This window comes from Ranitomeya imitator, chromosome 3, assembly GCF_032444005.1.
Source record: "Ranitomeya imitator isolate aRanImi1 chromosome 3, aRanImi1.pri, whole genome shotgun sequence".
NCBI lineage: Eukaryota > Metazoa > Chordata > Amphibia > Anura > Dendrobatidae > Ranitomeya > Ranitomeya imitator.
In genome coordinates, this window is record NC_091284.1 from 521,170,900 (window position 1) to 521,192,891 (window position 21,992).

General features: G+C 41.3%; 1 protein-coding gene across 2 annotated transcripts in view; it reads left to right on the forward strand.

Annotated features, from left to right (window-relative positions):
- ALCAM (activated leukocyte cell adhesion molecule) overlaps positions 1-21,992 on the forward strand; it is a 142,709-nt gene that overhangs the window by 95,033 nt on the left and 25,684 nt on the right. Inside the window, exons 7-14 of one of the 2 annotated variants that reach the window (XM_069757750.1) lie at positions 3,198-3,325; positions 6,416-6,545; positions 14,041-14,153; positions 15,918-16,050; positions 18,392-18,525; positions 19,343-19,475; positions 20,074-20,112; positions 20,645-20,750. In XM_069757750.1, the coding sequence (XP_069613851.1) occupies positions 3,198-3,325; positions 6,416-6,545; positions 14,041-14,153; positions 15,918-16,050; positions 18,392-18,525; positions 19,343-19,475; positions 20,074-20,112; positions 20,645-20,750 (916 nt within the window). The remainder of the gene's footprint in view (positions 1-3,197; positions 3,326-6,415; positions 6,546-14,040; positions 14,154-15,917; positions 16,051-18,391; positions 18,526-19,342; positions 19,476-20,073; positions 20,113-20,644; positions 20,751-21,992) is intronic. The other variant, XM_069757751.1, reaches the window with a different exon arrangement.

The window sequence follows — 21,992 nt, forward strand, 5'->3', positions numbered from 1 at the left end:
ACAACAGTGTGCCACAACTTCAGAGTCTGCCAAATCTTTCTGAATGTCTCTTGCAGTCAAGCGAGAGTTCTGATTTGCCTCTCTATCAATCCTATGAGCAGCTCTCACTGAAAATTTGCTTGGTCATCCAGACTTTATCTTGACCTCCACTATTCCTGTTAACTACCATTTCTTAATTACATTTCGAACTGAGGATAGGGTAAAAAGAAAAAACGCTTTGCTATCTCCTTGTAGCCGCCTTCTGCTTTGTGCTGCTGCTAAAATCAACTGACATGTGTCAGTAAACATGCTGGCTCATGCCAGAGACCGCAAGGAGTGCAGGGACATGACCTCCATTTATATATGTAATAGGTTGTGAAGGGGTTAAATCTTTAGGCCTTTTAGTGACCATTTCATCTTAAACTTGATTAACTGTTCACAATAACGGTAGATTTTGACCAGGGGTGCCCAAACCTTTACATGCCACTGTATGACATTTTTGTGCACCATGTTTATTTTATGGGGCGCATGTTTGGTGCTTTTTCAGGCGAATCTCAAGTCGAATCTGCCTGAAAAAGATGACGTGTACAAATATACCGGTACTTATGGAAGAAAAATGAACGGTATGTACATAACACATACTTGGTTTACACGTACAGTACAGACCAAAAGTGTGGACACACATTCTCAATTAAAGATTTTTCTGTATTTTCATGACTATGAAAATTGTACATTCACACTGAAGGCATCAAAACTATGAATTAACACATGTGGAATTATATACTTAACAAAAAAGTATGAAACAACTGAAATTATGTCTTATATTCTAGGTTCTTCAAAGTAGCCACCTTTTGCTTTGATGACTGCTTTGCACACTGTTGGCATTCTCTCAATGAGCTTCAAGAGGTAGTCACCGGGAATGGTTTTAAATTAACAGGTGTGCCCTGTCAGGTTTAATAAGTGGGATTTCTTGCCTTATAAATGGGGTTGGGACCATCAGTTGTGTTGTGTAAAAGTCTGATGGATACACAGCTGATAGTCCTACTGAATAGACTGTTAAAAGTTGTATTATGGCAAGAAAAAAGCCGCTAAGTAAAGAAAAACGAGTGGCCATCATTACTTTAAGAATTGAAGGTCAGTCAGTCCAAAAAATTTGGCAAACTTTGAAAGTGTCCCCAAGTGCAGTGTCAAAAACCATCAAGCACTACAAAGAAACTGGCTCACATGAGGACAACCCCAGGAAAGGAAGACCAAGAGTCACCTCTGCTTCTGAGGATAAGTTTATCCGACTCACCAGCCTCAGAAATCGCAGGTTAACAGCAGCTCAGATTAGAGACCAGGTCAATGCCACACAGAGTTCTAGCAGCAGACATGTTTCTACAACAACTGTTAAGAGGAGACTTTGTGAAGCAGGCCTTCATTGTAAAATGGCTGCTAGGAAACCACTGCTAAGGACAGGCAACAAGCAGAAGAGACTTGTTTGGGCTGAAGAACACAAGGAATGGACATTAGACCAGTGGAAATCTGTGCTTTGGTCTGTTGAGTCCAAATTTGAGATCTTTGGTTCCAACCACCGTTTCTTTGTGCGACGCAGAGAAGGTGAACGGATGGACTCTACATGCCTGGTTTCCACCGTGAAGCATGGAGGAGGAGGTGTGATGGTGTGGGTGTGCTTTGCTAGTGACACTGTTGGGGATTTATTCTAAATTGAAGGCATACTGAACCAGCATGGCTACCACAGCATCATGCAGCGGCATGCTATTCCATCCAGTTTGCGTTTAGTTGGACAATCATTTATTTTTTACCAGGACAATGACCCCAAACACACTTCCAGGCTGTGTAAGGGCTATTTGACCAAGAAGGAGAGTGATGGGGTGCTACGCCAGATGACCTGTCCTCTACAGTCTCCAGACCTGAACCCAATCGAGATGGTTTGGGGTGAGCTGGACCGCAGAGTGAAGGCAAAAGGGCCAACAAGTACTAAGCATCTCTGGGAACTCCTTCAAGAATGTTGGAAGACCATTTCCGGTGACTGCCTCTTGAAGCTCATCAAGAGAATGCCAAGAGTGTGCAAAGCAGTCATCAAAGCAAAAGGTGGCTACTTTGAAGAACCTAGAATATAAAACATAATTTCAGTTGTTTCACACTTTTTTGTTAAGTATATAATACCACATGTGTTATTTCATAGTGTTGATGCCTTCAGTGTGAATGTACAATTTTCATAGTCATAAAAATACAGAAAAATCTTTAAATGAGAAGGTGTGTCCAAACTTTCGGTCTGTACTGTACTTTGCAACACCAGCACAGGCAGCATAAGAATGCTTTACTTGTTTGCAACAGTTTGGCCATGAGCATAAAGAAAATACCAGTAAGTCCTCTGAAGTGTTCATTTGGATCCCAGTGACCAGTACAGTTGACATAATAATTGTTCGCCTTCCCTAGGGCATGTTCAGATGACTGGTTTGTCAAGCTCACAAATCTGATGCTAATAGAAAATTTAAGGCTGACTCTCGTTGGGCTGGAATTAGCAGGTTGCGCTTGCGTGGATCTGCTGGTGGATCCGATGTCTTTCATTTGGTTATTCCACATGTGGCTGCCCGCTATGATTTCAGTGTGGAATTTTTCTCAGGAATTGAATGTCAAACTCAAAATCAACGCAACGAAAAATCTCTTCTCAATTCACTGTGTGATTGATTCGAACTTTCTATAGTAAATAGCAGCAAGTGGATTGCATGTGGTTTTCAGTCTGATGTTTGTGAGATTTCATTTTGTTTCTTCAAATACTACTTTCTACCAGCAACACTGGTCTAAAACGAGCACAGAATTCTTTCTAGCGGTTGTCCGGGAGCCATGTTATTATTTTTGTGTGTAAACAATAGATTAGCTCAGTCTAGTAATGTAGCACAATAAAAAAGTCCTTTACACAAAACCCCTACTGTGAAATTGTTGTTAATGGTCCTTTTCCGAGAAAAAACAGTAATTGCCTTACTTACAAGATTGTTGTGTTGTTACTTATTTTTGTGTTGCAGAATTTCTTTCTTCCGCTATGATTAGGAATGATTTTGTATTTAGAAAGTGCCTATTAGCTCCAGTCCATGTGAAAAGGATGCATTAAAGCAATTACATTTCCCGGCTTTCTGTGAAAACAATGTGTAATTATTCTGTTATTTAAATTGTATATTTTGCACAACATAATGGTGTACTGGTTTTATTTTTAGACCCTACAGAGAAGGTGACAATTCATGTACAGTCCCCCAAAAAAACCATAAAGGAAGGCGATAACATTACATTGAAGTGCATAGGAAACGGCAATCCACCGCCACAAGAATTTCTGTTTTACCTTCCAGTAAGTTTCTAGATCTCTTGAATATACCAATGTTTGCGCATGAAATATTATGTGATTTTTGAATCCCAGTTATGCAATTGTGCAAAAGCATTCTGTCTTTAAAGGGAATATGTCATCAGGAATTATATACTACCGTATATACTCGAGTATAAGCCGAGATTTTCAGCCCAAATTTTTGGGCTGAAAGTGCCCCTCTCGGCTTATACTCAAGTCACAGTAGCAGTGGGGTCGGCGGGTGAGGGGGAGAGGGTGCTGAGGCATACTTAACTAGTCCCAGCGATCCTCGCGCTGTCCCTGCCGTCCCACGGTCTTCGGTGCTGCAGTTCTTCCCCTCTTCAGCGGTCACGTGGGACCGCTCATTAGAGAAATGAATAAGCAGCTCCACCTCCCATAGGGGCGGAGCCGCCTATTCATTTCTCTAATCAGCGGTGCCGGTGACCGCTGATAGAGGAAGAGGCTGCGGCACAGAAGACCGTGGGACGGCAGGGGAAGCCGGACGTCGGGACCAGGTAAGTATGTAATATTCACCTGTCCGCGTTCCAGCCGCTGGGCGCCGCTCTATCTTCCCGGCTTCTATCTGCACTCTGACTGTTCAGGTCAGAGGGCGCGATGACGCATATAGTGTGCGCAGCGCCCTCTGCCTGATCAGTCAGAGCGGGGAGATACCGGGACCGGACGCTGGGAGCTGCAAGCAAGAAAGGTGAGTATGGCCCTTTTTTTTTTTTTTATTGCAGCAGCAGCAGCAGCGGCGGCACAGATTTATACCGAGCATCTATGGGGCAGTATGAACGGTGCAGAGCAGTATATGGGGCAGATATGGAGCAATATGAACAGTGCAGAGCACTATATGGGGCAGATATGGAGCAATATGAACAGTGCAGAGCACTATATGGGGCAGATATGGAGCAATATGAACAGTGCAGAGACTATATGGGGCAATATGAACAGTGCAGAGCACTATATGGGGCAGATATGGGGCAATATGAACAGTGCAGAGCACTATATGGGGCAGATATGGGGCAATATGAACAGTGCAGAGCACTATATGGGGCAGATATGGGGCAATATGAACGGTGCAGAGCACTATATGGGGCAGATATGGGGCAATATGAACGGTGCAGAGCACTATATGGGGCAGATATGGGGCAATATGAACGGTGCAGAGCACTATATGGCAGAGCTATGGGGAAATATGAACGGTGCAGAGCACTATATGGCACAGCTATGGGGAATTATGAACGGTGCAGAGTACTATATGGCACAGTTATGGGGCAATAATGATCTGTTTTTATTTTTGAAATTCACCGGTAAATGCTGCATTTCCACCCTAGGCTTATACTCGAGTCAATATGTTTTCCCAGTTTTTTGTGGCAAAATTAGGGGGGTCGGCTTATACTCGGGTCGGCTTATACTCGAGTATATACGGGTATATATATTTTCTGTACACATGGTTATATCCTTCGTGTGTATTGGAATAATTTCAAGGGTGCCAACACTTTTGACCATGCCTATGTGTGTCTATATATACACCAATGAGAACTACCACACGCCCACAGAGAAGAGAAAATTTGAGACAATCTGATCTACAGGACCTGGTCTCTCTCTCTCTCAGGTCAGCACAACTGCAGTGCTATAGGATTATATACAGTATATATATATATATATATATATATATATATATATATATATATATATATATATATATATATGCATGTATTATATACTATATGTTTGGGGGGGGTTTAGAAGGGGAGAGATCATTTCATCTTCACCTTAATTAACTGTTCTATATATAATAATCCTAGGTCGCTGTAGTTGTGCCGACCTGAAGAATCACATTGTCAGGTCATTTTTATTTCACGATAAATGCTGTAAAAAGACAGATGGCGTTGTATTGGTTTTTTTTGTGTGCATTTACTGAGGGCATTACCTGCAGACTGGTGCAGGTACTTTCCGCAGCACATTACACCACAAGGCAACGGAATAAGATTTGCCACGTGTCATTCCAATATAGCAGACTCTTTCCAGGCTGAACGTGCTCATTCTGTTGTAGAAAAGCTGCGGACTCTCCACCGCGATACATTCAATGTAATGGAGGCGAAATCCACATAAACCTGCAGCAAAATCTGCTGTAAATTAGCAGAGAGAGCCATTGTTTTTACTTTCTGCCATGTTTGGCCTTACATTGATATTGACTTGTGATACGTGGATGTTACCTAAGATAACTGTATCCTGAGGACCCACCTTAGCTGGAGGATTCCTTATTTTTCTTATGCAAATTGCCTTTTCTGAGAAAAAGAGGACTTAAACTCTATAGCGCCACCTGTTGGAAGTAGCGATCCTACAAGTCACAATCAACCCTTTAATGAGTCGTGCAATATGACTTGGGATAAAAGCCAAATCAGTATCTCAATTCGCAGACACGGTGATTCGGGCTGTTGGCCCTCGTCAGTGCGAAGCATGAGAACTGATTTGGCTAGGTGAGAGGCTCTGGACTGAGGTCTAAGGGGTATCGTTTCTCCTCGTTAAAGGGTTGATTGTGACTTGTAGGATCACTACTTCCAACAGGTGGCGCTATAGAGTTTAAGTCCTCTTTTTCTCAGAAAAGGCAATTTGCATATTATATTTCCCAGAGGAGCATTGCACGGCAAATAAGCCTCCTTACCTTGACAAGCCAGAGATGGTATGTCACTCTCCATAAGGAGAAACGATACCCTTTAGACCCCAGTCCAGAGCCTCTCATCTAGCCAAATTAGTTCTCATGCTTCGCACTGACGAGGGCCAACAGCCCGAAACACCGTGTCTGCGAATTGAGATATTGATTTGGCTTTTATCCTTATTTTTCTTAAGCATTTTCCTTTTTGTTTTATCTGATTAGATGCTGTATACAGCACTCTATCATATAGCTATTATTATAACCTTATTTTTTTATTTTCTCATTTTTTTACTCTTTTTTTTTTTTTTTTCCTTTATGCACAATATTTCCACACTTAACTTGAATAGGCAATTTGTGTTCACAGATTTTCAATGGCTTACGTCCCTCTTCCATCAGTCTAAGTACCTTGTCTTGCACATCTGTTTTCTGTATAGGGTCAAGAAGAAGGTATTCGTAGTTCAAGTGCCTACCTTATAACTGACATAAAGAGGAACGCCACAGGGGATTACAAATGCTCCTTATTGAATAAAGTCATGATCGCCTCCACAATGGTTACTGTGCATTGTAAGTAAATGCCATTCCTTTTCTGCCATGTGAACATCCAGCCCGGTTTGGCCGGGGTCACACTAGCGAGTTTTATGGACGTATGAGAGGCGCAAAAACTTTGCATTGCACACGGACCAATGATTCTCTATGGGGCAGCTCCTATCTGCCGTATATTTCGCTGCCGTATTTTACAGGCGTAGAAAATCGCAGCATGCTGCGTTTGTCAGCGTATTGCACAAAAAATCCGCCAATGAAAGTCAATGGGGGCGAGAAAAATACGGATTACACACGGACCAACAATGTGACTTGCGAGAAATACGCAGTGGTGTTCTATAGGAAAGCCGGTAATTCAGTGCGGTGTACAGTAAAATCACACTGACAGGTTAGACTAGAATAGCTAAAATAAATGTCTATATATATATATATATATATATATATATATATATATATATATATATATATATATATATATGTGTGTGTATATGTATGTATGTGTATATATATATATATATACATATATATTATATATTCTATGTGTATATATATGTATATATATATATAATATATTCTATGTGTCAGTGAGACACACACATATATATATATATATATATATATATATATATATATATATATATATATATATATATATATATATATATATATATATATATATATGTATTTATATTTCATACAGCGCTAGATAGCAGAAAAGTAATTCAATTGCCGGCTTTTGCTATCTCCTTCCCAAACCTGACAGTATATGAGACATGGTTTACATACAGTAAACCATTTCATATCCCTTATTTTTTAACACATTCCTCACTAATAATGTTCCAAGTGTCTGTGTGCAAAATTTGGGGGCTTTAGCTATTAAACTAATGGGTTAAATCATGGAAAAAATTGGCATGGGCTCCCGCGCAATTTTCTCCACCAGAGTGGGAAAGCCAGTGGCTGAGGGCAGATATTAATAGCCTGGAGAGGGACCATGGTTATAGGACCCCCCTGGCTAAAAACATCTGCCCCCAGCCACCCCAAAAAAGGCACATCTGTAAGATGCGCCTATTCTGGCACTTAGCCTCTCTCTTCCCACTCCCGTGTAGCAGTGGGATATGGGGTAATAAAGGGTTAATGTCACCTTGCTATTGTAAGGTGACATTAAGCCAGGTTAATAATGGAAAGGTGTCAATAAGACACCTATCCATTATTAATCCAATAGTAGTAAATGGTTAATAAAACACACACACATTAGGAAAAAAGTATTTTATGGAAATAAAGACACAGGGTATTGTAATAGTTTATTATACTCTCAATCCAATTGAAGACCCTTGTCACCTGAAACAAAGCTAAAATAAAAAAAAAACAATATCCCATACCTTCCGTTGTTCAGTCTTGTCCCACGCTGTAAATCCATCTGAAGGGGTTAAATAATTTTACAAGCAGAAGCCTGCTAATGCAGCCACCCCTGCCCTGACTGAACCACGGAAGGTATGGGATATTGTTGTTTAATTATTTTAACTTTGTTTCAGGTGACAAGGGTCTTCAATTGGATTGAGAGTATAATAAACTATTACAACACCCTGTGTCTTTATTTCCATAAATAGTTTTTTCCTAATGTGTGTGTTTTATTAACCATTTACTACTATTAATATCTGCCCTCAGTCACTGGCTTTCCCACTCTGGCGGAGAAAATTGCGCGGGAGCCCACGCCAATTTTTTCCGTGATTTAACCCTTTAGTTTAATAGCTAAAGCCCCAAAATTTTGCACAAAGACACTTGGAACATTATTAGTGAGGAATATGTTAAAAAATAAGGGATATGGAATGGTTTACTGTACGTAAACCATGTCTCATATCCTGTCGGGTTTGGGAAGGAGATAGCAAAAGCCGGTAATTCAATTGTCAGTTTTTGCTATCTGAGTATTTGAGCCCATGGATCCATTGTGTGTCCATTTTGCAAGTCGGCGAGAAAATCTTGCTGTACGGATGCCATACAGATTACATACGAAGGATGACATGCGCAAAATACGCTGACACACCCTGCCTACGGATGACATCCGGATCACTATTTTAGGAATATTTCTGCGTATTACGCATGTAAAATATGGACCGTATTTCCCTATGCTGAGTGTGACCCCGGCCTTATTCTGAAAATTGTTAAGAAGTATATAATATTTGTGATTTTTCCGGAGAATGTGCTTGTTTTTGTGATATGTAGATAATATTGGAATTGAGGTCATTGCACAGTGGCAAACATTATAGAGTTTTCCTTTTTAGAATAATAATACATTTCATTTAAATGGAATGAATGTTGATATGTTTACAGCAGAGCACGGCTTATGGAGCTTGTATTTATATTGCCTACTTTTTGCTGCATATAAATATTTAGCACCTTTTTATTTATAGCTATTTTGTTTTTTTTGTATATTTTGGGATAGATTTTTTTTTTGTCTCCTTTTATGAATCACTTACACTCACACTGAATACATGGAAATGCCGCCATTGTTCTCTTTAACAAGAAACAAAAGTCACCACACTAAGTCTGTCATGTCAGTGTATGTGTCATTCTACTTCCCTGACAGTATGGAACACAGAACAGAATGTTCATACTTTGCAGAACGCTGCAATTTTTGCTTCACCTGAAAAAACAGGTTTCAAACAAAACTGTTTTAAAAGGAATTTTCATTAGGTAGGAGTCCTAATACAGACGTGGTCTAATAATAATAATCTTTATTTTTATATAGCGCTAACATATTCCGCAGCATTTTACAGGTTGCACACATTGTCATCACTGTCCCCAATGGGGCTCACAATCTAAATTCCCTATCAGTATGTCTTTTTGAATGTGGGAGGAAACCGGAGTACCCGGAGGAAACCCACGCAAACACGGAGAGAACATACAAATTCTTTGCAGATGTTGTCCTTAGTGGGGCTTGAACTCAGGACTCAAGCGCTGCAAGGCTGCAGTGCTAACCACTGAGCCACCGTGCTACCCCTTAGTGTCTGGGCCAGTTTTTTTTTTAAATCTGACCGATGTCACTTTATGTAGCAACTAGATGGTGGCCCGATTGTAATGCATCGGGTATTCAAGAATATGTATGTTTATAACACAGCCCACGTAGTATATAGCACAGTCATTTAGTATATAGCAGCCACATAGTATATAGCAGCCACATAGTATATAGCACAGCCCACGTGATATATAGCACAGCCATGTAGTATATAGCACAGCCACGTATATATACCACAGCCCACGTAATATATAACAGCCCACGCAGTATATAACACAGGCCACGTATGTTGTGAATTCTGTGGCTGAGTTCACTTCTGTGGTCACAAGTGGTATTGCAGTCTCTGGGCTTCCTCCCTCAGGTGTTTTGGTGAGCTCGTTGGCTGCCTTGCTATTTAGCTCCACCTGAGTCTGTCTTCCTTGCTCCTTGTCAATGTTCCAGTGTTGGATCTGAGCTACTGCATCTTTCCTTGGGCCTGCTGCTCTGCTAGATAAGTGCTTCTAGTTTGTTTTCTGTTTTTTTCTGTCCAGCTTACTATTGTCTTTTGCTGGAAGCTCTGAGAAGCAGAGGGGTGCACCGCCGTGCTGTTAGTTCGGCACGGTGGGTCTTTTTGCCCCTTTGCGTGGTTTTCGTTTTAGGGTTTTTTGTAGACTGCATAGTTCTCTTTGCTATCCTCGCTCTGTCTAGAATATCGGGCCTCACTTTGCTGAATCTATTTCATTCCTACGTTTGTCTTTTCATCTTGCTAACAGTCATTATATGTGGGGGGGCTGCCTATTCCTTTGGGGTATTTCTCTGAGGTAAGTCAGGCTTGTATTTCTATCTTCAGGCTAGTCAGCTCCTCAGGCAGTGCCGAGTTGCATAGGTAGTTGTTAGGCGCAATCCACTGCTGCTTATAGTTGTGTGAGGATAGATCAGGTACTGCTGTCTACAGAGATTCCACGTCTCAGAGCTCGTCCTATTGTTTTTGGTTATTGCCAGATCTCTGTATGTGCGCTGATTACTGCACGCTGTGTTGCCTGATTGCCAGCCATAACACACGTAGTATATAACACTGCCCAAATAACACAGACAGCCACGTAGTATATAGCAGCCACGTAGTATATAGCAGCCACGTAGTATATAGCAGCCACGTAGTATATAGCAGCCACGTAGTATATAGCAGCCACATAGTATATAGCACAGCCCACGTAATATATAGCACAGCCCGCGCAGTATATAGCACAGCCCGCGCAGTATATAGCACAGCCCGCGCAGTATATAACACAGCCCGCGCAGTATATAACACAGCCCGCGCAGTATATAACACAGCCACGTAGTATATAGCAGTGTGGGCATCATATCCCTGTTAAAAAAAAAAAATGTAAATAAATAGTTAGATACTCACCTTCCGGCATCCAGCGAAGCTGTGCTGATGCGCGCGATGTTGCTGCCAGCTTCCGTTCCCAGTGATGCATTGCGAAATTACCCAGATGACTTAGCGGTCTCGCAAGACCGCTAAGTCATCTGGGTAATTTCGCAATGCATCTCTGGGAACGGAAGCTACTGGCCGCATCGCGAGGGGCGGGAAAGCTGTGGTTGCGACGGAAGGTGACAATAGCATGATTTTTTATTTTTTTTATTATTTTTAACATTATATCTTTTTACTATTGATGCTGCATAGCCAGCATCAATAGTAAAAAGTTGGTCCGGGATGGGGCGACACACTGGCGCTGACTGGAGGGGAGTAGGGAGGGGCCAATTCGCGGCCGGACTAAGCCTGTTGCTGATTGGTCGCGACGTGGGATTTCCGTTAACGGAAGTTGCAGACAGACAGACAAACAGACAGAAGTACCCTTAGCCAATTATATATATAGACTAGCTGAAGAGCCCGGCGTTGCCTGGGCATAGTAAATATCTGTGGTTAGTTATAGCACCTCACTTCTCTTATTTTCCAATCACGCCTCTCATTTTCCCAATCACATCTTTCATGTTCCCCCTCACATCTTTCATTTTCTCCCTCACACCTCTCATTTTCTTCCTCACTCCTCTCATTCCCCCCTAACACTTGTCATTTCAACCTCACATCTGTCATTTTCTGATCACTCCACTATTTTTCCTCACTCCTCTCATTTTGTACTCACACCTTTTCATTTTCACCTCACACCTCTCATTTTCACCTCATCACCTCAGTATATACATGTTTGTCATCTCCCTTATATATAGTATACATCTGTATGTCATCTCCTGTATATAGTATATACCTGTATGTCATCTCCCCTGTATATAGTATATACCTGCTGTGTGTCATCTCCCCTATATATAGTATATACCTGAATGTCATCTGCTTCTATATATGGTATATACCTGTATGTCATCTCCTCCTGTATATAGTATATACCTGTCATCTCCCCTGTATATAGTATATACCTGCTGTGTGTCATCTCCCCTATATATAGTATATACCTGAATGTCATCTGCTTCTATATATAGTATATACCTGTATGTCATCTCCTCCTGTATATAGTATATACCTGCATGTCATCTTCTATATATAGCATATACCTGTATTTCATCTCCTCCTGTATATAGTATATACCTGTAGGTCATCTGCTCCTGTATATAGTATATACCTGTGTGTCATCTCTCCTGTATATAGTATATATCTGTGTGTCATCTCCCCTGTATATAGTATATACGTGTGTCATCTCCTCCTGTATTAGACCTCGTTCACACGTTATTTGTTCAGTATTTTTACCTCAGTATTTGTAAGCTAAATTGTCAGTCTGATAAATCCCCAGCCAACAGGAAGCCCTCCCCCTGGCAGTATATATTAGCTCACACATACACATAATAGACAGGTCACGTGACTGACAGCTGCCGTATTTCCTATATGGTACATTTGTTGTAGTTTGTCTGCTTATTAATCAGATTTTTATTTTTGAAGGATAATACCAGACTTGTGTGTGTTTTAGGGCGAGTTTCATTTGTCAAGTTGTGTGTGTTGAGTTGCGTGTGGCGACATGCATGTAGCGACTTTTGTGAGATGAGTTTTGTGTGGCAACATGCGTGTAGCAACTTTTTGTGTGTCGAGTTGCATGTGACAGGTTAGTGTAGCAAGTTGTGTGCAGCAAGTTTTGCGCGTGGCGAGTTTTATGTGTGGTGCCTTTTGAGTATGTGCAAGTTTTGTGTGAGGCAACTTATGCATGTGTTGCAACTTTTGTGCATGTGGCAATTTTTCCGCGTGTGCAAGTTTTGCGTGTGGCGAGTTTTCCATGAGGTGAGTTTTGCACTTGTGGCGAGTTTTGCAAGAGCCTTGTTTTTGCATGTGGCGAGTTCTGCGAGTGGCGAGTTTTGAGCGGCGACTTTTGTGTTTCGACTTTTATGTGGCGAGGTTGGTGTATTTGTGGTGAAATGTGTGCTGAGGGTAATATGTGTTCAAGCACGTGGTAGTGTGTGGCGCATTTTGTGTGTGTTCATATCCCCGTGTGTGGTGAGTATCCCATGTCGGGGCCCCACCTTAGCAACTGTACGGTATATACTCTTTGGCGCCATCGCTCTCATTCTTTAAGTCCCCCTTGTTCACATCTGGCAGCTGTCAATTTGCCTCCTACACTTTTCCTTTCATTTTTTCCCATTATGTAGATAGGGGCAAAATTGTTTGGTGAACTGGAAAGCGCGGGGTTAAAATTTCACCTCACAACATAGCCTATGACGCTCTCGGGGTCCAGACGTGTGACTGTGCAAAATTTTGTGGCTGTAGCTGCGACGCCTCCAACACTTTTCCTTTCACTTTTTTCCCCATTATGTAGATAGGGGCAAAATTGTTTGGTGAATTGGAACGCGCGGGGTTAAAATTTCGCCTCACAACATAGCCTATGACGCTCTCGGGGTCCAGACGTGTGACTGTGCAAAATTTTGTGGCTGTAGCTGCGACGGTGCAGATGCCAATCCCGGACATACATATATACATACACACACACATACACACATTCAGCTTTATATATTAGATAACTCTGGAACGCTTCAACATATCCCAGTGATTTTGAGATTGTTTTTTTTCTCGTGACGCATTATACTTTATGATAATGGTAGTTAGGTTGATATGTTTTGCCTTTATTTATACAAATGTGGCAAAAATGTTAAATCATTTGCAATTTATAATCTTTGAATGATTATCTCTTTAATCCACATAAAAACATCAATAAATAACATTTCTCTTATGCCTGCTTTACATGAGCATCATTTGTAAACATATGTTATTTTATGTTGTTAGCATTTTAGGAGGTTTAAAAATGTAGCAGCAATTTTTCATTTTTTTAAGGTGTCAGATTCATTCTGCCTTAACATCTGACCCCTAGAACAGAATTCATGATAGCAATCCTGAGTGCTGTGATAAGAATTTTTAGGCCAGTTTAATTTTGCCCTGTAATAACTCCATACAGATGAATGTTTCTAAATATAGAGAATAATGTTTCCACAAAGTGTGTTTTCCTTCCATTCCATAGTTCTGTTCTTGTCTTCTAGACTTAGACTTGTCTTTGACACCTACTGGAGATATAACCAAGCAGATTGGAGACAGTCTGTCCGTGTCTTGCATTCCTTCTGCCAGCAAAAATGTTTCAGTTACATGGATGAAAGTGAGTTTTATTCCCTTTTATGGCTTCACAAACATCTGTTACACATGCAAATCTAGAATTGAAAGTCGGTAAATTGTGTGGCGTGTGATGGAAATGAAGAATAGGTTGTGCTAGCAGAAACTACTGACAAATGTATGTTATAGTGTTTAATATTTCTTATCATAAACTCCATGTAACGTTCTGTTTATTGTACATATTAGCTCTATGAAGGTTAATATGTCAATTCATCGGCTGATGTTTCTATATTACATGCTAGATTTTTCCTTGATGTGTGTGGGTGGAACCCAGCAATATTGTTCATTTACCGTATATACCCGAGTATAAGCCGAGATTTTCAGTCCAAATTTTGGGCTGAAAGTGCCCCTCTCGGCTTATACTCGAGTCAAGGTGGGTGGCAGGGTCGGCGGGTGAGGGCGCTGAGGCATACTTACCTGCTTCCAGCGATCCTGGCGCTCCCCGCCTGTCCCGCGGTCTTCGGTGCTGCAGTTCTTCCACTGTTCAGCGGTCACGTGGGACCGCTCATTAGAGAAATGAATAAGCGGCTCCACCTCCCATAGGGGTGGAGCCGCATATTCATTTCTCTAATCAGCGGTGCCGGTGACCGCTGATAGAGGAAGAAGCTGCTGCACCGAAGACAGCTGTACGGAGGAAGGAGCCGGACGCCGGGACCAGGTAAGTATCGCATATTTACCTGTCCACGTTCCAGCCGCCGAACGCCGCTCCATCTTCCCGGCGTCTATCCGCTCTGACTGTGCAGGTCAGAGGGCGCGATGACGCATATAGTGTGCGCGGCGCCCTTTGCCTGATCAGTCAGTGCGCAGAGACGCCAGGACTGGACGCTGGGAGCTGCAAGCAAGAGAGGTGAGTATGGCATTTTTTTTATTTTAATTGCAGCAGCAGCAATGGCACAGATATATGTGGAACATCTATGGGGAAATATGAACGGTGCAGAGCACTATATGGCACAGCTATGGGACAAGAATGAACGGTGCAGAGCACTATATGGCACAGCTATGGGGCAAGAATGAACGGTGCAGAGCACTATATGGCACAGCTATGGGGCAATATGAACGGTGCAGAGCACTGTGGCACAGCTATGCGGAAATATGAACGGTGCAGAGCACTATATGGGGCACAGCTATGGGGAAATATGAACGGTGCAGAGCACTATATGGCAGAGCTATGGGGCAATATGAACGGTGCAGAGCACTATATGGCACAGCTATGGGGAAATATGAACGGTGCAGAGCACTATATGGCAGAGCAATGGGGAAATATGAACGTGCAGAGCACTATATGGCACAGCTATAGGGCAATATGAACGGTGCAGAGCACTATATGGCACAGCTATGGGGAAATATGAACGGTGCAGAGCACTATATGGCAGAGCTATGGGGAAATATGAACGGTGCAGAGCACTATATGGCACAGCTATGGGGCAATAATGAACGGTGCAGAGCACTATATGGCACAGCTATGGGGCAATAATGATTTATTTTTATTTTTGAAATTCACCGGTAAATGCTGCATTTCCACCCTAGGCTTATACTCGAGTCAATAAGTTTTCCCAGTTTTTTGTGGCAAAATTAGGGGGGTCGGCTTATACTCGGGTCGGCTTATACTCGAGTATATACGGTAGTTGAAAAGTAAAGAGCTGTGAACGTTTTCTTTAAAAAGATTAAACAATATATCATTTTTTATCACAATATACTCATTGGAATAGCACGTATATAATGATGACGTTTGTTTCATTTCTATTTCCAGAACCAAAAAATCCTTTCCCAACCTACCTTTACAAATCTGCAGTATCGAGATTCGGGCACTTATGAGTGTGAGACCAGCTTATTGGAAGTGGACGGTCTAAGGAGAAAGAAAACATTAAGACTAACTGTAGAAGGTTGGTTAGACTTGCTAATAATACATGCCTTGAAAAAATTATTTAGAGGATTTAAATTTATAGAAATCAACTTCCTCCGGGTGATGTAGGACAATCTCTCCCCAATAATCAAACAGTAATAAAGTAGAAAGCCTGCAGCAACCAGAGGATGTTTGAGAATGTCCTCTGGTCTGATGATGCCCCTTGTCTTCCTGCATTCTCTTGTTTATGGAAATTAATTTTTAACATCCAATTCTGATTTTTTAATGACTTTGCCTCAGCCTATTTTTGTTTTTGAGGCTTCGACGCCTCCTTATAACTTTTTTGTTTTTCCATCTTGGACTTTTTTTTGTGTGACATGTTGTAATGTTGAGTATCACTATTCATTTTAGCATAAACTGTACTGGAAAACTAGGAAATAATTCCAAGTGCAATGTGTTAGGTGTCGAGTTCCCACCACTGCACAGGGGGAATCTCGAGCCATCTCCACTGCGGTCTCCCATTCTTCTCCAGCCGCAGTGGAGCCTGCTCAGCAGAGACGTCAGTCCCAGCATCTGGATCAAGCTGATACTGTGCGCTTGGTTACTGCTGCATTTCCATGCTCAGCCCTTGTAACCAGGACTGATCAGCAGCGAGCCCTGCTTTTCTTCTACTGAGCATGCCCAAGGGACGACCTCTCATTGGAGGTCGGGGGTCACATGCTCAGGTCCTGTAGCAGCTCCTATTGGACCACTAGGAAGGTCCTGGAGAGCTTCCGCTATAAAAGGTTCGCATGGCCATGCGCTAGTATAAACTTATTATTGTGTGTGCGTGGATGTATGCCTGTCGATGGATGAGCACCGAATCATTCCCATCCCTAGTGTTGACTGTTCGCGAACGGTGGAAGCTACGTAGCACCTGACAGTGCTATCCCGCACAGCTAGCACACGATACAGCGTCTGACAGCAGTGACCACCTGTGCGGCGCCGTGCGCTAATAAACCGCTTTCCTGGCCCAAGTCTGGGTGGTTAGTGGCATCCACCAGAGTGGCACTGCACGCACCCTTGTGCAATAAATTATTAGTTCTGTTAATCTCTGACATCCCAGTAGCAGTGTCGAGCGCAGGAGGTCTAGAGGAACTCTTTCCCTGAGTCTTGGAACAGAGTTCTGTGACTCTTTGCTTGCGTTCTTTGTGTGGTACTGCGGCCCTGTGACGCAACAGTGTTCGCTTCCTTCATACCGGGTGAAGCTAACCCGTGTGTGTATCCACATTATACCGCCATGTAGTCTGTCATTACTCAGCAGCAGGTTCCATCTCTGCACGGTGGACCCCGGGCTGCAAACGCACCTTATACCATCCTTATAATTATTTGGTGCATTCCGCTAGTCCTAACACAGTGAAATGGTTAAAATACACAATTGTGCCGTTGTTTTTATGTTTTGTCTTTACAGTGTTCTATGTGTGGTAAAAGTGACCTCAAAACATGATTCTTCGGATGAAGACAATTAGTGATAGCAAACGTGTTGTTTTTCTTTTTTTTTATAAGTGGAGAAAAATATGAAGAAATTTGTAAAACAAACCCAAAACAAAAAAAGTTGGTGGCGAGCTGACATTGTTTCTGACGCCATTTTGGGGTACTTAGGATGTCTTGACTGCTTTCTGTTGCATTTTTTGGGTTAAGTACAGCAACAGAAATAATGTAATTCCACCATTACATTTATTTATTTTTTCGCTTAGCATTTAACCCCTTCACTACATGTGATATAAAAGTACAGTTGTGCTGAAAAGTTTACATACCCCTGCAGAATTTTTGCTTTCTTGGCTTTTTTTCAGAGAATATGGATGATAACACCAAAACTTTTTCTCCACTCATAGTTAGTGGTTGGGTGAAGGCATTTATTGTCAACCTCTACTTGAGTTTCTCTTTTTAAATTATAAATGTGCCATTTGTATTGCTTTCCACAGGTTGTACAGCACCAAAATAAACTCATCGGCATAAAGAACAGACCCTGGCTACTCATACACGGCTGAGCTAGCCCCCGTTTAGTCAATAAAACAGCTGTCATCCATAGCAGCCACTATTACTTGACTCCTCTCAGAGAGGAATTCTGTCCTTTCTCTCTCTTCAGCTCCAAGACATATCCAGTCTGGTCAGCTTCCCTGAGCTAAGCTCTCTTAGATGAGCACCTAGCCTGTGTATATACAGAGCTAGCCATGTGTACTAATCAAAGCCTGGATTTACCCCTAGCCTGCCTGACATTGCTACTATATTTATTACACAATGGGAAAGATATAAAGTTGTTCTGCAAATTTTTTTTAAAAGGGGACTAAACAAAAAATAAATCTCAAATTGTTAATTGTGTTTTTATTTGCCGTCTGTAGGAAAGCCACGGATCAAGCTATCTAAAAAAACAAATGCTGATGGAAAGTCAAAAACAATTCTCTATGAAGTAGACGGCTTTCCAAAGCCTGAAGTGCAGTGCGTCAGTCTGGGTAACGGAGTGTACCTAAACAAGGTGGGTTCCAGGTTTATTTACTCTGAGGTTTACTGCAGAGACCTGACGTAGAGTTGATGTTCTTCGCGTATCTTAATGTTGGAAACAGGAACACATGGGCTACTCCGCACAGTGAACAAGTCTGGAGGAACATGCTCACACACCACCAAGAAACTTGAAGACACAAAAGAGCATAGTAGAACCAAAATCACTCAGTTTCAAAAAAATCACAGTAATCTGCAAGTGCTAGTAAAAAGATGTAAAAAACAGGGTATTTGGTTGATACGTTTTTTGCAAAAAATGTATACTAAGCTGCTCCACCAAACGTCACGGTATACCCATATCAGAGCAGTCCTAACTGATGTATGCAATCCCTATCTGATGTATTTAAAAACCTGATCATCTGTATATTACCTGTGTGAACAGGGTTCAGAGAGGAAAAGTCCATGTGGACATGCTGAGTGGAACAGCTTTTGTGCAGATAGCCCAAGAGGGGTGGTGGGTAACTGCATAGGGATTGCATACATCAGTTAGGACTGCTCTGATATGGGTATACCTTGACGTTTGGTGGAGCAGCTTAGTATACATTTTTTGCAAAAAACGTATCAACCAAATACCCTGTTTTTTACATCTTTTTACTAGCACTTGCGGATTACTGTGATTTTTTGAAACTGAGTGTTTTTGGTTCTACTGTGCTCTTTTTTGTCTTAGCGTACCTTATTGTGAAGAATTGGACTGAATACTTCTCATGTGCATGCGACACTGCAAAATATCTGAACTTATATATGCAATGACCCAGAAACTTCAAATTGAGTTTTCCATATTTCATCTTCTACAGACTGAAGAAACCACATTAAGTAATGGAAGATATACTGCCAAACTTATCATCTCTCCAGAAGAAAATGTCACTATAATCTGCAGCGCTGAAAACAAACTAGGGAGGGAATCCCATTCTCTAAACATCTCGGCGAGTAAGTACCTTGTCACTCAGTCAGGCGCCTGTGTTTTACCCTAATTAAGTGCGGCGGCAGAAAGCACATCACTGATTGTGTACAGTCACTCCTTCATCCTTGTCAATATGTGAAGTCCCTCCGCACATCACTACACTCTAGTTGCATTTTCTCATCATTTCCACCCATGGGTCGGCTATTTTGTGAAAATATGAATGCATGGATGGAAGGATTGGCAAAATAAAAGCAAAATTGGATATGGCTGCTTACATCAGAGTTAAATGGTTGCAGAAAGAAGCCAAAAGCCTTATAAAAAAAAGGAGTGAAAGTAGGCGCCTCCTGATCTTCCCTGTGAATTGGGAGTGATCACTCTGCGGTTCACCTTTGTCTATATTAACCTTGTCATCTTGTACAGAAGAGGAGTCTAAATAGAAGATTTGGTTAGTCGAGTCTCTACGACATCGGTGAAAAAGCGAAACATTCTCGGTAGTTTTACGTGCACTAAGGGAAGAGTCACTTTACTGCTAGAGATTACAGCACATTATGGTGGTGAAGGTGACTTTCATACATCATCAGAAGAAGGGTTTTTTTAATTTCACTTCTCAATTTTTCATTTCAGTCAGCATCCCAGAGCCAGTTGAGCCTAATAATAAAAGTGGTAAGTAAAGTAGTAGCGTACGGTGTTTCTCTTCTTCCTGGGGTTTCCACTTTCCTTTCTCTACAGCACATCTTATTTTTTTATATTTCTGCACAGTTAGAGATTAATAAAGGACATTATCTTTCTTTCTGCTGCACTTTAACTCTTAGAACTGTCCTAAAAGATGTCTTTTGTAAGTCAGCGATCTTCTGTTTGGGAAGGTGAGAAGCATAAGTAATGCGGCGGGGTGATTGCAGCTCTTGTGTATATTGTTTTGCATACTAAATACTTGACTACAAGCGGGAAGAAATACAATTAGTATGTCTGTGCGGAGAGAGTGACATGAAGCTTGAGAGCAAGTCTCAAAGTCATCCTTGTATCTCATGTTTTCTTAATGGAAAGCTAAATTCACAATGCTGCTCAGACAGTTGCTCACTTTTATGTGCCACATTTTGTTTGTGTTCACTCTCTTCCTATTAAGCGCGGCTCCTGAAATGTCTGCTGTTGGAGTTCGTTTTACCATTATTTTTGTTTTTCAAAACTCACTTTTTAGGTGAAAGTAATGATAACGCAAAACTCATTGTGGGGATTGTTGTTGGCCTTCTGCTTGCTGCACTGGTAGCCGGATTAGCCTACTGGATATACGTAAAGAGAACAAGGTAGGTCAACAGCTTTCATTTTAATTAATTACCGAATCATTCTATGCAGTAATTGATTGGAAGGAGGTTTGTGCTGTCAGTAGGAAACTCTATTTCTTATATGAGTATATATCTAAAGTCTTAATAATTAGTGGGGTGTAAAGATTTGTAAATGCGTATGAAAATCAACTAATGCGAAGTTATTTATTCTATTCAAATATATGGTTTATTCACTGAAGAACGTGACTCAAAATATTCTTTACATTGGGGTACATCCCACGTACACAGCTGCTGGGCTGTTAGTGTATCCGCATAGACAAGTGATGGGAGATGTAAACAGCTGAGCTACAATGTTTAATTTTACCACTTGAAATGTGTGTATATATATATATATATATATATATATATATATATATATATATATATATATATATATATATATATATATATATATATATATATATATATACACATACTAATAGCGGTTACCACTGGATGATGTAGTGCGTAGCAGAAAAGTTAGTGTATTTGATATTTGCATACCCTGCCTGACAACTATAATGTGTACTGAGCAGCATGGGATTTCAGCAGCAGGGAGGAGGAACACTGAGGAGCTGTCAGTGAGGCTTTGTGGGACCAGATTGTCTTTATCTCATGAATAAACGTGGATTTGTGATTACACCGCTATTCTGAAATCAATTTCAAAAGTAAATACCACAGCCTAATTAGGAAGTATGGAAATAACAATATATTGAGGTTGTATTGTGAAATCTAGTGATCCTTGTTTGCTTCCTAATTGTGAAAGCCAAATTGATTTTTATCTACAGATAAACATATTATGCAGTGCTATTAGTCAATGCTGTTGCTACTTTTTTCTGAGTCCCACTGCTTCTCACCCAGGCCCAGGTCTGCAAAATAAATCACAGTTGTAATATCAAGCGAGTTACCTTAATTAAATGTATCATTCTTGACAGTGCTTCATCCTGTGTAAACAAGATGTGCTGCCGAGAATGATGGAATTCTATAGCATGGAACAGTTAGGCTGCGTTCCCACAATGAACTTTCGGTGACTTTTTGATATTACGGTCTTTTTGCACCATTTGTGCACCCATTAAGTAAAATGAGTTATTTGCATTTTTTTTTTCAAAAATACACAGCATAAAAAATCACCAAAAAATTCAACGTGGGAACATAGCCTAAGGCCGGGGTCACACTAGCGTAGAATACGGGCAAGTGCTATGCGAGAAAACATCGCATAGCACT